At 27.0% G+C, this 14543-nt stretch overlaps 1 protein-coding gene across 1 annotated transcript; it reads right to left on the bottom strand.

Moving 5' to 3' along the window:
• Window positions 1-926: 926 nt before the first annotated feature.
• Window positions 927-7304, bottom strand: LOC129889526 (probable serine/threonine-protein kinase PBL15). Its single transcript, XM_055964850.1, has 5 exons — window positions 6883-7304; window positions 2570-2705; window positions 2280-2416; window positions 2059-2182; window positions 927-1438 (listed from the first exon to the last, which is right to left on the bottom strand). Exons 1-5 carry the CDS (start codon window positions 7297-7299, stop codon window positions 987-989), a joined length of 1266 nt encoding a protein of 421 aa, XP_055820825.1. The 5' UTR covers window positions 7300-7304; the 3' UTR covers window positions 927-986.
• Between the last annotated feature and the right edge of the window lie 7239 nt (window positions 7305-14543).

Here is a 14543-nt window from a genome sequence, read left to right as displayed (position 1 = left end):
GTGCCTTTGCTACTTTTATAAGCACCATTTATGCTTAAATGTTCAGTAATATATTTACGTGGTCGAAAAAACAGCTTTATCTTTTATTGGACGAAATGTATAGAGTAGAGAAGCACAAATAAGAGAGATAATATTTATTAAGGGGATATTAATTAATTTTGTTCTAATCCGCAGGATATTAGCTTGAATCAAAACGGACAGATTAATTTGGGCTAAATAACAATCATAATTCAATCGGCTCAACTTAAAATTATTTTTATTTGTTCTTTTATACTTTATACCAAAACAAACTAGTTAATTTTTTTTTATTGAGATCATTATTATACTAAAATAAACCAAATCCACAAACATTATTTTTCTAATATTTTAATAAGTTTTTGTATTGGTCAATTTAAACTACATAAATAAGCAGCCTAAAATAATGCAAGCTTTCAAATAATCCAATTAATTAGACTTGGTCCTAATACTTTTCGATGATATGAATATTTAATATAAATTGAATTTTTTTAACTTTTTACACAAAGTAAAAAATAAGGAAAGGAAATGGAGCTATATATGTTGACTATGTCTTTGTTGAAGCTTTAATCTTGGTTTGGTCCACATGAGCTAAAAAACAAATTTTGTAGTACATAACACAATTGAATAACTTCTAGCCCATTTTCTATGTTTCTTTGAAAAGAAATTTACTATTTTAGTCTCAATGTTGTCGATGAATACATAATATGTACGTATTTTTACAACTGATAAACTAATATCGTAATACGTAAACATTGTAACATATATAATGATTCATGTCAAAATGGCTCCATAAGTACTATAACATTGCTAATAGGAAGTTTATGTATATATTAAAACCTTATGGTGGTAACTTTCATTTATTTACATACAATTAGATCTCACCTCAACTCCATACTTTAGATACAATATTCATATATAGATATTATATATATAATATTATTTCAAGCACAATCTTTCGATACATACATTTATTTGCTCTTATTATTAACACCCATACGAGAATTCTTAATCACCACAATTTTGCTATCCTTGTTTCCTTTTGGTGCATAAACAACATACTTATTGCTAGATTTTGTAGAAGGTGGCCATTGTCCACAAGCCACAGCCATGTCCCTTAGTGGTTGAAGGGCTTCTAATGTTTCAATAATGGCTGGCATTTTGGGCCTATCTTTTGGGTTCAAACTTGTGCATAGTGAAGCTAGATGGGCCATTTCTTTTGCACCTTTTACTGAATATTGTCCACCAAATCTTGGATCCATTATGCAACGTAATCTTCGACTACTTGATAAGTAAGGCCTAGTCCAGTCCACTAAGTTTTGCTCATTCTTGGGCCTTGTTTTGTCCATTGCTCTTCTTCCTGTTAGTAGTTCTAGTAAAACCACTCCAAAGCTATATATATCACTTCTTGTAGTAAGATGTCCTACATCACAAGTAGACTATGAAGAGATTTGATTCTTAGTTTGTTTCAATAAAACATACGATAATGAGAGGAAAACATTTATTCGCGCTTCGAGTTTGTACCAAGCAAGTAAAGACATGTCTTGTACATAAACTTTGTTACTTAATTATGGTTGAGAGAAAGAACTATGTAAATCTCATTTTAATTTGCAGCAACTCTTTGATGTAGAATTTTTTTTTATTGATTTGGTGTAAACGAGGACTAGTATATTTCTCTAATGGTGTAGACCAAGTTCATAGAAAATAAATTTAGACCCATTTAGAAATTGGGTTCTACTACCAAAAAAAATGCACGAATTGCCTTTAAAATGGGATCATTTTTAACTTTAGCCCCTCATATTTAGTGTTTTGCTTTTTTTTATTCCTTTAGCAACTAAAGTACTTATTACCTAGTAGGACATTTGTTCTTTAAAAAATGAAGTTACGTGGAATATTTTGATACGAATGTTTATAACCTGCTAAAAAGTTTTTGTTATAAAAGACATAAATTAAAGACCGCAGAAAAAAGGCATAAATGTCAAAGACTCTTTCTACTATTCACTCTTTTTTTTTGTTCTGATTTTTTGTGGATCATAGTAGTACCTGTGCTAACATATTCAGGGGCTGCATATCCATAAGTGCCCATTACTCTAGTGGTAACATGGGTGTTTGATCCTTCTGGTCCCATATGTGCAAGCCCAAAATCTGACAATTTAGCAGTAAAGTCCTGAAAAATGAAGCATAAAAGGGGAACAATATTACTAAATCTTTGTATTAGTCAAAAAAATGAGGGAATGCTAAATAATACTAATAAGAATACATACAGAATCCAGCAAAATGTTGGAGGTTTTGAAATCACGATAAATAACAGGTTTTTCAGCTCCATGCAAGAAAGCAAGGCCTTTGGCTGCTCCTATTGCTATCTTCAATCTTGTACCCCATGGCAATGACATCGATAATCCTAAAATTTTTATGCTAAGTTATTTTATTCAAACTCATCACCAATCAAAAGGTTTCATTTTTTATTTTTTTTTTGTAATTCGATGAAATTTGACCTTCCGCTCACTTGTATTTTCGCAAATTACACATAATTTAGTTAATAAAACGAACTTACTTTTAAAGAGATGATTCTCAAGGCTGCCTTTGGGCATGAATTCATAAACAAGAAGGCGTTCTTCATCCTCGCAACAGTAACCAATCAATCTTACCAAGTTTTTGTGCCTTAGCTGCCCTAGAAATATTACTTCCGCCTATCAACCAAAAATAACTGTTAAAATAATTTAAAAAATACATTATTAACTAAGTACTAGAATATAAAAACAGAAAAAATAAATATTTACTTTATATTTGGCTTTGACTTTTTAGCTTAACTTGCTGATGATTGTTATGCAGTCCTATTAAATTTTTGCACCCAACAATTATGAAGACTCAGGAGTGTTTGTTTTCGGAGTTTAAAGTTCAAAAAAATATATTTGATTATAAAATTTTAAAAAATTCTGTTTTTATTTTTTTCAAGAAATTTCAAAAATAACTAAATGCTATTTTCACCTTTTTCACTTTAAATTACTCATAAAAACTCAAACATAGATTATTATTATTTTGAATTTATATCACTGTCTAGTGGTCTAATTTATATGAAAAACAATTTTAATTTATTTGATGGTCAACACACATTTTTGAGATATCACTTTTACTTTCAAAATAAAAACTACAGTATTTTTTAAATTATTTTCACACTGAAACATTAGGGCATCTCCAACCCTAACACCAAGTTTGGTGTGAATCAACTCCAACCCACTGCCCCAAATTTTACACCAAAAAAGAATCTTTTTCTCTCTCTTTATTATTATATTATTATTTCTTACTTCATTTATTACTTCTTATTTCATTTATATTTTCTTATTTCATAAAACAAAATTCTTTCTAAAAAACATTCACTATATATAATTTTCATATTATTTCAAATTATAGACGTTTAATATAAAATTATTTTATAATTCATAATTTTTTAAATAATATAAATTGCTAGCAAATATTACATATTATACATAATAATGGATAACAAAAATAAAAGTGAAATCATTAACAAATTATAATTAAATAATCATTACACAATTGAAAATTTTATTTTAAGTTTTACATGAATATTCAACTTTCAAGATCACTACGGTGCTTCCATAAATGTTCTATTAATGCATTACGTAGTTCAATATGAGCTTCTTTTTCCTTAATTTTTTATGTCTAGCAAGTTTGTTGCTAGTTTGTTGAATATTTATTATTTTCGATAATTCTAAAGTACATTGTATTATTTATCCACCAATTTCTATTTTTGCATATTTAATTTTTGTCAAGGTTAATTGTACTTATATCCAATTCAAATTTATAGTAGAATTAACATAAATTTAATTTCAAAAAAATTCAAGTACAGGAAAATAATATATAAAAAAAATTAAAATTTTAATCTAAAATTAATATTATAAATATATTACGTAAAACTAATAAAATATTTTAATTAAAACATACCAATTTATATAATATTTAATTAAAAGTATTGTTTAATAAAATAGTAATAAAGAATAATTTGTGTGATGAATAGTGTAGCACCAAATTTGGTGCAAAATTTGGCATGGGTTGGAGAAACTTTGCACCAAATTTTATACCAAATATAACATTTGGTGTAAAATTTGGCCTAACACCAAATTTGGCGTAAATCAACTCCAACCCACTACACCAAAAAAGAATTTTTTTTTTCTCTCTCTTCATTATATTATTATTTCTTATTTCATTTATATTTTCTTATTTCATAAAATAAAATTCTTTCTAAAACATTCACTATATAATTTTCATATTGTTTCAAATTATATTCATTTAATATAAAATTATTTTATATCATAATTTTTTAAATAATAGAAATTGCTAGCAAATATTACATATTATACATAGTAATTAATAACACAAATAAAAGTGAAATCATTAACGAAATATAATTAAATAAATATTACATTATTGAAAATTTTATTTTAAATTCTATGTGAATATTCAACTTTCAAGATCACCAAAGTGCTCTCATAGTGATATATTTTATATTTCAATTTTGATGTATGCCAATTACTAGTTTGTTAAATGTTTATTATTTTCGATAATTCTAAAGTACATTGTATTATTTGTCCACCAATTTAGATTTTTTCACATTTAATTTTTGTGAAGGTTAATTGTACTTATATCCAATTAAAATTTATAGTAGAATTAAAATAAATTGAATTTTAAAAAAATTCAAGTATAGGAAAATAATTTATAAAAAATTAAATTTTTAATGTAAAATTAATATTATAAATATATTACGAAAAAATGATAAAATGTTTTAATTAAAACATACAATTTATATAATGTTTAATTTAAAGTATTATATAATAAAATAATAATAAAATATTTAAGAAGTACATTTGGTGTAAAATTTGGAGTGGCTAGGAATAACTTTGCACCAAATTTTACACCAAATATAGCATTTGGTGTAAATTTTGGAGTGGGTCAAAAAATATTTAAAAACAAAAAAGAAACAACAAAATTATAAAAAAGGGAAAATGGTCAAAATGCCCTTAAACTATTTGAAATGAATAAAAAATTTATTCGTTTATAGTTTAGTCCAAAAATATCTTTCTCATCAATACTTTGGACCAGAAATGCCCTTATTGTTATTTAATAGGTCAAAATGCCTCTATTGTTACAAAATGGGTCAAAATGCCCCTTTTCGAATAAATATATATTTTAAAAAAACAATTTTGTTTCTTATAAAAATATTACTTTTAAGGAACTCTATTTTTATTTTCTTTCTTTTCAAACCACTTTAAGTAATAATAGTGTAGGAAATTATTTTATTATTCGTAATCTCATTTTATCAATTAAAAAAGAATAATTTAATGTATTCTAAGTTTAACAGATAATATATGTCATATATATAAGATCATTATAAATTCATCATTAATTTTTATTCAAATAATGATAAAAAATAATTATAATAAAATAAAAAAATATTTAATTTTTCAATTTTTTTTCTAATTGAAGTAGAATAAACATTTGCTAATAAAAGAAATATTATTAGAAAAAAATGTGTTCAAAAAAAATTGAAAAAGGGTATTTTTGATGTATTAAACAATAATAAAGGCATTTTTAAATTAAAATATTAACGACAAAAGTATTTTTAGATTAAACTATGAACGAAAGAAATTTTTATTTATTTTAAATAATTTAAGATCATTTTTAATCTTTTCATATTAAAAAATTATGTGGACCCCAATAGACCTGTCAGTCTGTCAAGTCAATTTATTTTAAAAAGTCCAAGCTTATGCTCCGCAAGTCAAGGATTTAATATTTGTTTAAGGAGTTCTTGTCTCTTCATATAGCTCATAAAACAATTAATATATCCTGTCTCTTCATAGCTCAAAAAATATTATTTCCTCCGTTTCAAAAAGAATGACCTAATTTGATTTGGCACGGAGTTTAAGAAAATAAAGAAAAAAATTTCATTTTGTGGTTCTAATTAAAGTTATGTCAAATGTACCAAAATATCTTTTAATCTTGTGATCTTAAAAATGTTATGTGAAAAATTAAAATTAAAATTTTATCAAAAAAATCATTTTTTTAAACGGATTTAAAAAAAAGGGGATATTCCTTTTGAAATAGAGGAAGTAATACAACTGACATCAGTAAAACAGTGTTTTGCTTGTAACAATACCAAAACTGAAAATAAAAATAAAAAGGAATTTCATCAATATGAAATTTCCAACAATATTATAACAATTTTTTGAAGTTCTCTTTTTATTATTATTATTTTGTAATCATGTCATATTTGGTACCTGGATTAATTAACCAATTTAGATTTTGTTCGTATAAAATCCATTAAACATAACACTCTTCCTATCAGAGGTTCTTTCACTTTCGGGCGCAAACCTAATCCGAAACTTTTGATTAACGGATGAAATCTCATATATTTCATCATACTTTTTGGTGGTAACAAACTAACAACTAGGGATGTTGAATGGGCGAACTGAATTTAGGTGGATCAAATGGGTTGATTTAATTAACTATCTCAATAGTTACTTTGAGTTAAAAAGCAGGTCATGATATCCCAACCTATCCAATTTTTACTAAAAATTTAATTTCTTTAATTTGTTGTTCTTTTATAAAAATATACTAAGTGCGTAATAATATTTTTTTTCTTTTGTTATGATAATAAATAACGTATCAGACAAAAAAAGTATCTTTTTGAAAATAATCATAGGTCAATTTAGACAACATATCAATCAAATTTTTAGATGAGCTGAATTTAGCAGGTCAAAATGGACAGATCAATAAGCCACTAAAATAACAAAAGTTACTGAGAAGAAAAAAAAAAAGAAATATAGGAAATAGATAGATGTTAATAATTACCAGCCATTCCCTATGCCCTTGAAGTCCTTCAATATTAAGAAGCTTAACAGCAACAGCTTGAGATTTCAAACTACTCCTCAAATTCTCATCAACATACCCTTTATGTACAGTCCCAAATCCACCTTCTCCAAGCAAGTAATTCGTCGAGAAATTCTGCGTTATCGCTCGTAATTCACTCAGCTGGAAATCAAACAAGTCAGGTCCAAATGTTTGAGCAAGATCCTCGTTAATACGCGTTGACGAGGATCTGCTCAAATCCGAAAATGACAACCTACGAAACGATGGTAATGGACCTATGTTCTTCGAAAAATCGGATTTCGAGGTTTTGCACCTACTAAAATTGCCAAATATTGTTTGGTCATCAGCTGAACAACAATTAGCTGTAAAAGGTCTCCAAGATTTTGAGTCTTTAGTCATGATTTGGTTTGATGAAAAAAAGATGAAAAAGTTGATGAGAAATATAAGAAGGGATGTGTGGATTAGATAAAGGTAATTAATTAATTAAGGATAAATAATTGAGGGATTTTTTAAAATTTAATTTTATTGATTATTATCCACAATGAGGTGAAGACATTCTTTCTGTAACTGCTCCAACCACTCTACTAAATAGGGTATTTTTTGTACTAATATTTTTTATGTGGGATTGATTTTGTTGCTCGATTTGTCAACTACGTACTTGTCTTCATGCAAAAAGGTGTTATTTTTGTAATAAAAAAATTGGGAATAAATGTCACCTCATCACTTATATGCCAATCGATTTGACTTTAATTGGTTGAATCAAATTGAAGATACTTGTGTGTACTTTAAGATGTGAAAATATATGTAAAAGCTAATTGGTAGCTTGGAAAAAATAAGAAAAATAAAGTTGAATGGAAAAAAGAAAAATGAAACGTATGCAAGTAAGGTGTAATTTATTTGAGTTTGCCTCATTTCTAGAAGCTAGGTTAAGAGGTGAGAATTATTTCAGTCAGCCTTAAAGGGTCAAAGTCAAATGCTTCAACGATCACCACCGTGCTAGGGTTAAGGGTCATTTGCACAAATACCACTATTTTAGTGTGATCTTTAATTTTATTTTTCAAATCATGCTCTTTAATTTTTGTTTATATTGAAAACATCTTTAATTATGACCTACTTTATCGAGCAAAACTAATTTCGGAAAGCAAAAATTTTTAGAAAATGTTTGTTTTGGGGCATAAGTTTTGTAGTATCTTATTCACAAGACAATACTTTTAGAGAACTTTGTCTTGATACATAGCTTGGCCATTGAACTTATCCCCGCGTGGCATAGCTTGTGCCATTAAACTTATGCCTTGGGGCATAATTTGTGCATTGGACATAATTCTTTTGTCTTAAGGCATAACTTACGTCACTGAACTTATGTATTGGGGTAATAACTTGTGTCTATTTGGGACGTAATTTATTTTGTCTTAAGACATAACTTGTACCACTGAACTTATGTCCTAAGGCATAACTTATGCTATTGAACTTATGCATTGGGGCATAACTTATGTCACTGAACTTTATGTCTTGCGAATCTTTTGTCTTGTGTATCTTTGCTGTCTTGCGATTTTATTTTTTTAATCTTTTCACTATCAAGAGCATTTTCGACCATTTTTTGGTTACTTAAAAGACAAAATGAAAAAAAACTAAAGGCTATGAATTTGAAGGGCAAACCTTAAAGACATCTCAAAATAGGGACAGTCTATGCAAAATTTAAGGTTGGATATTTAATGTGTGAACAACTTAATATGGTGGCCCAATATCGAAAATGAGAATTGGTCATGTACGTTTTGCTTTAATAAAAAGAAAAATAAATTAAATTTGACTTGACATCAAAAAACTAACTGAAGAAATAAAGATTGTCCTAGACATATAAAGAGATCATCACATCCCTTAAATAATGATTTTTGACTCTTCAATTATAAGGTTCAAGAATTTATACACACCGATGATAGAAATAATTTTTTTAATACTCCTATGTTATATAGACTTTAATTTCACATTCTCAAGTTGGCAAGTTGAGGAAATTATTGCATCATGTTTTACACTTACTCCATGAAATCTCTTTTTTTCTTTTTTCTTTTTTTGTAAATTTCTCCCCGTGCACCTTTTCCATGAAGGAATCCCGGCATGTCTTTACAATAATTAATGTTGTATCTATACATGCATATAACACACTTCTTTTATGATAAACATTAAACCAGTTTCTTAATTAGAAATAAATAAACCAATCTCCGAATAGAGATTTTATGAAAATAATAAAAAAAAATTAATAAAAATCATTTCCTCGATCTTTAATGGGCTACATAATGTAAATCTAAATTAATCGCACAAATGATTTCAAATATCATATGGTTAAAAACAAAATGATTGTATATTCTGTAGTAGTATTAATTACTAATTAGTATTACCATAGAGTTCCCATGCACTTCCCAGCATCTTAATAAGTTGTGTGCAATTTCGTTTAGTGTACTGATCACGTCCCACTTTCACTATTAAAAATAAAGAATTTTGCAACAATTATTTAGTGCCAATAATAATACAATGAAATTTACTCAATTACAACTAAATATTTTTGCGGCAACATAGATGTATCGCCACTAAATGTTTTTTTCTTGTATATCTGATCACATTTCAAATAACTTGCATATATTACTCGTATAAAAATTTATAGGACACCAGGTTCATAGACAAAAAGAGAAAGATATATTTGAGACCAAAGTATGTTTCTCCAAATTCATCACATATACATCAAATATGCAGGAGTAGTTAAAAGAATGAGGTGGTGAGTGATGTTAGTTATATGTAGAAACTTCTTTTCCTGCTCCACTATAACAACCAAACTTTGGATGCTATACTTTTTTTATTACAAATATATGTCACATTCAACATTGGTATATATATATATATACCAAAATTAAAAAGATATGAAAATTTCTAGTCCATAGGTCGCGTCACCAATTTTGGATGTTGCTTGGAGTTTGCACAGTATGACCAAAGTTGGTAGGATATTTTCCCCGTACATAGTTTGAGGTCAATTAAATTAACATGGAGGATAAATATGTGAAATATTTGGTAGCATATAGCACACAAAACTTATACGCTCATTATTGTTGGTTGTTGTAACATGCATAAGTTTTATTTAGGAGTGATTAATTTGTCGTGAAATAAAATATTTTCTATATCGATATTTGAGAATTATTTTCAAACTATTTTTCAGCATTCGACTCATCCATATCCAGATCATATGAATATTTGGAATGCATATTATGCAAAGACACATGAGTCGTGATTTAGTAAGAATTTTTAGTGGAAAAGGTAGATAATAATATAATGTCTACATGTTAATCGAAACAGTTGTAATAAAGTAAGAGTTAATTTAGTATTTCCTCTCTTCAATATTAGTTGATCACTTTTTTTTTACATACATATTAAGAAATCATAAATAAGAAAATAATTTTACTAATTCGCCCCTTAAAAAGTTCGTGGAAATTTTATAAACAAATGTGAACACTTTTAAAAAGAATTAATTGCAAGAGTAATATAAGAAAATTTTAATTAATGCTTTCTTGATTTAACAAGGTGGACAACTAATATTGACAACTATGTTTAACACAATGATCAACTAATATGAGACGGAGGGAGTAGTAGAAGAAAATGGTTTACCACTACTAATTAGGGGAGCCAAGTGGGTCAATGGCCTTACGACAGGAAATTTTATTGTATGAGTAAGAATAAAATGATTTCTTTTTTGAATATACAATATATATTGAATCCCTTGATATTTTTATGTAATTTATCTTAATATTTTAAATTCTATGATGAAAATTTGGACTCCAATGTCCGTTTAGATTGACTTATAAGCTGTTTTCAGCTTTTTTGAGTGTTTGACTGACCAACTTAAAGTCATTTTGTGTTTAAAATAAGGCCCAATAAATAATTAAATTTGTTTGGATGGACTTATTTTAAGAAGCTTATAAGTTAAAAACAACTTATAAGTAAAAAAAAAAAATTGGGCTGCACCTACTTATTTTTTCAACTTATAACCAGTTTTCAACTTATAAGTTACTTAAAATAAGTTCATCCAAACATGCTCGTAATCAGTTTTGGTTGGTCTTGTAAACAAGGTTCAGCCGTGCCACCTGTGAGTGGATCAAACCCAGTCTAGACTACTTAGGCTGGCCTGTAACAACCCAAGTAAACTCAACGTAATTAGTCAGGGGATAATTTCAAATATGTACCAAAAAGTTATTAGTTTATAAAGAATATAGTCAAGAAAATGATAAGATGAAATATAGTCAAATTCGTTATTTTAACCACGGTTAATCGCTATTGAGCCACCGTTAAATAGCATTTTTTTTTACTTTTTATTAGCCACGATTTACTTTTATTTTTTATTAACTACGATTTAATCGTGGCAAAATAACTAACTTTTTTTAAATTCTTTTTAGTACTAACAATTAAGTAGTGTATATGTAATGTATCTATATTATATAAATATGTATCAATATAATATATATGGTATATAAACATGTGTATATATAATGTACAAATAATTATATAGTGTATATGTAATATATTGATATTGTATAATGTATATAATCGTGTATCAAATTATATAAACAATTATGTAATGTATCATTCATTCTCACCTTAATAAATAAAAAATAATAAAACAATATAAATATTCATTTTTTCACAAAAAGTGAAACAATTAAAAAAGAAAAAAAATTTTAAAAAGCAACAAAAAAATATAAACAATAAAAAAGTTTTTTTTAATAGCGTTATTTAACAACGGTTAAACCATGGCTAAATAGCGATAAACCGTGGCTAATGTATTAATTATATCAAATATGATCCTTTTATTCGAATTAGGTCATTTTAGGTAATTTTGTAAGGAAGGATTACACAAATCCCATAGTATTAAGAGTTAATTACATTTTATCCCTACTATTTTTCAAATTACAAAAATTTCTCAAATTTGGTGGAATACGGATACATTCCAAAATGTCATGTATCCGACTGATACAACGCGTAAAGTGATATATCCGAGAATAAGAGAGAGTAAAAACTTTTGTATTTTTTTCAAATTGTATGAAATTTTAGAGAATATGATAAAATAAGTTGTATATTTAGATATTTCTTTATTTTGTAAAATTATATCAAAAAAGTGGTAAACAAATATTATGAGTTGTCGATACAATTTTCCCATTAATCAGAGCAATGGCCTAACAACAAGGTTTTGATGCTTAGGCCCGTGACAGGCCAGATGGATCGGCCCACTTTCGAGAGAATTAAACCAAGTCCAGTATCCATCTTAATTAAAAAAAAAGAAAATTACGCGGATAAGCAAATATTTACTAGTTAATTAGTTAACATAACTATAATTTAATTAAATTACCATTATTCACTAACTTACAATCATAATTACGTGGCCCACGTCTAGAATTTACATAATTCGGCTCCCGATTGTATAAATTCAAAATTTGTATAACTCGGTTCTTAATTGTATAAATTCATAATTTTTCTAATTGTATAAATTCAGAATTTGTATATGCTTATCTTAACTTGTGTATAATTATCATGTTGATACATTTGATTGGTATAAGTTCTAAAAATTCCTAAATGTATAAATACAGAATTTATATATACTTACGTTATTTGCATATTAGCAGCAAATTATACAAACGGAAATACATAAAGCAAACGAAGCTTTAGTTATGGAGCGTAATTAGGCAAACTGTAGCTAAGGAGCATAATAAAGACACTTATAGTAGCTATTTGTGAAATTTTCTCACTAAAAAGGAATCTCTATTTTGATAAAACCTTGGGGGTTGTTTGATTTATGGGATAAGGTAGGATATTTCAGATTAAGTTTGAGTATAACGTTTTGTTCTGTTTGGCCGAAACTATAAATTTGTATTGGGATAAATTTGCATGTTCAACCAAACAAAATATAAATTTAATCTTGAATATCCCACACTATCCAATCAAATTAGGTGTTATTCAGACGGATGTCCTAGACGACCCCCTCACAATGCCTTCCGAGTCAAACTTGTCTCATAGGACTTGCCTAATGCGATTTTGAATTCCATGTGTGATTTGCAAACTATTACACAGTGGGAGGTTTACCCCATGCGCACAAAATGTGGGCAGAGGTTGTAGCGGGTGTGGGCTATCATGGAGTTCTAAAAAAATAGGTGCTATATTATCCCACCACTTAGGTGAGATAAATTAACCCAAGGTTAAAATCTCAAGACTATAATCTCAAATAACTTAGTCCGCGAACCAAACGATCCCTCAATTAGAAAATTTCTCTTTAATTTTTTTAGAAAAATAGTGGGTCTATTTGGATGCTTTTGGGAAGATTTATCTCCTTCAATTGACCTCGATTGTGTTGTCATAAACAGGGAAAGTATCATCCCTCTTATATGATTCACCTAATTGGTACTGTGAATTCAACTATTCAAGTGTATGAAGAAGTGCCAATTTCTTGAGATAATTGAGTCACTCATGACTTAGCATATGTCTTACAAGCAAAATAGAGGTGAGCAATGAATTAATATCAAATTTAAACGGATCAAGATATTGAAATTAATTAATATGCCATAATTCAAATAGCTCAAATTTATTCGGATATCAGTCATTAAATATATATTTTTTTGTTATATGTGAATTAAATTACAAACAAATATATTGAATAAAAAGAAAAGATAATCTTGAATGTGAATCTCCATGAAACTAAATATGAATTTATATAGGCGAAATAGAGAAAATTAAATGAAAAGAAAGACTTGAAAATAAAATATTTCTTACCTTCATACACTTCTTTTTTGTTACATGTTATTTCATTCACAAATCAATATGATGAAGAGGAGAAATTAAAGTTTGGAGGTTATGAACATGAAAATTATGGGAGGTTATGAATATTATTAAAAGTAAAAATTAAAGAGGTGTAAATCATGGGTAATTACTTCTTGTAAATAAATTAAATAATAATAATAATATAAATCCTTAAAATATTATCTTTTTATGATTAGAAGGAAGAAAAAAAAGAAAAAACAATGAATTCATTAAGAGTAGAAATTAAAGATATGTGAGTTATGAATAATTACTTCTTGTAAATTGTATGTGAAGAGTCTTTGTTCTAAGTTTTTCTCCATTACTAAAATATTTATTTGTAATAAATTGAGTAATTTACTTTTACAAATACAATAATTAATTTTAAATAAGAAAAAAAGTCAAAAAAAGAAGAAAAAAGATAAATAAAAATAGATGCCATAGAGAGGTGCCACATCACCTTATCTATATTTCTCCTTTATATTATATATAGATTGTGAAAAGAAATTAAAGCTAATGTATCTTTCTTAATTTAGTACTTAGCTTAAATTCATCCACATTTAGATCATCTTAATGACTTAATCTCTAAATTTATTTTCGTACTGTTTTATATTTTGATTGATTGAATTATACTATTTACCCATTTTGACCTATGATATAACGAATTATCTCGAGTTTAACTTGTTAAGATCAACTTAAACAACATGTCATAAATCAATTCGTTTAAACTTAAATAAGTTAAATAAATTATTTAAAAAATAATTCAATTTTTGCCTGCTCTAAAGCAAGAGTAGAAAAATCTTAGCTAGCGTTTGACCCCG

The sequence above is a fragment of the Solanum dulcamara genome, chromosome 5 (genome assembly GCF_947179165.1).
Source record: "Solanum dulcamara chromosome 5, daSolDulc1.2, whole genome shotgun sequence".
NCBI classification, from domain to species: domain Eukaryota; kingdom Viridiplantae; phylum Streptophyta; class Magnoliopsida; order Solanales; family Solanaceae; genus Solanum; species Solanum dulcamara.
Note: the sequence above shows the minus strand (reverse complement) of the source record. Positions and strands in the feature narration are given on the sequence as shown.

What these genes read in the sequence shown, in the direction of transcription:
- LOC129889526 (XM_055964850.1), bottom strand. Translation starts at nt 7,299, where the DNA reads ATGACTAAAGACTCAAAATCTTGGAGACCTTTTACAGCTAATTGTTGT. An exon ending in TGAGAATCATCTCTTTAAAA is followed by an intron (nt 2,417 to 2,569) that starts GTAAGTTCGTTT and finishes TAAAAATTTTAG; the next exon opens with GATTATCGATGTCATTGCCA. An exon ending in CCCTGAATATGTTAGCACAG is followed by an intron (nt 1,439 to 2,058) that starts GTACTACTATGA and finishes CTTGTGATGTAG; the next exon opens with GACATCTTACTACAAGAAGT.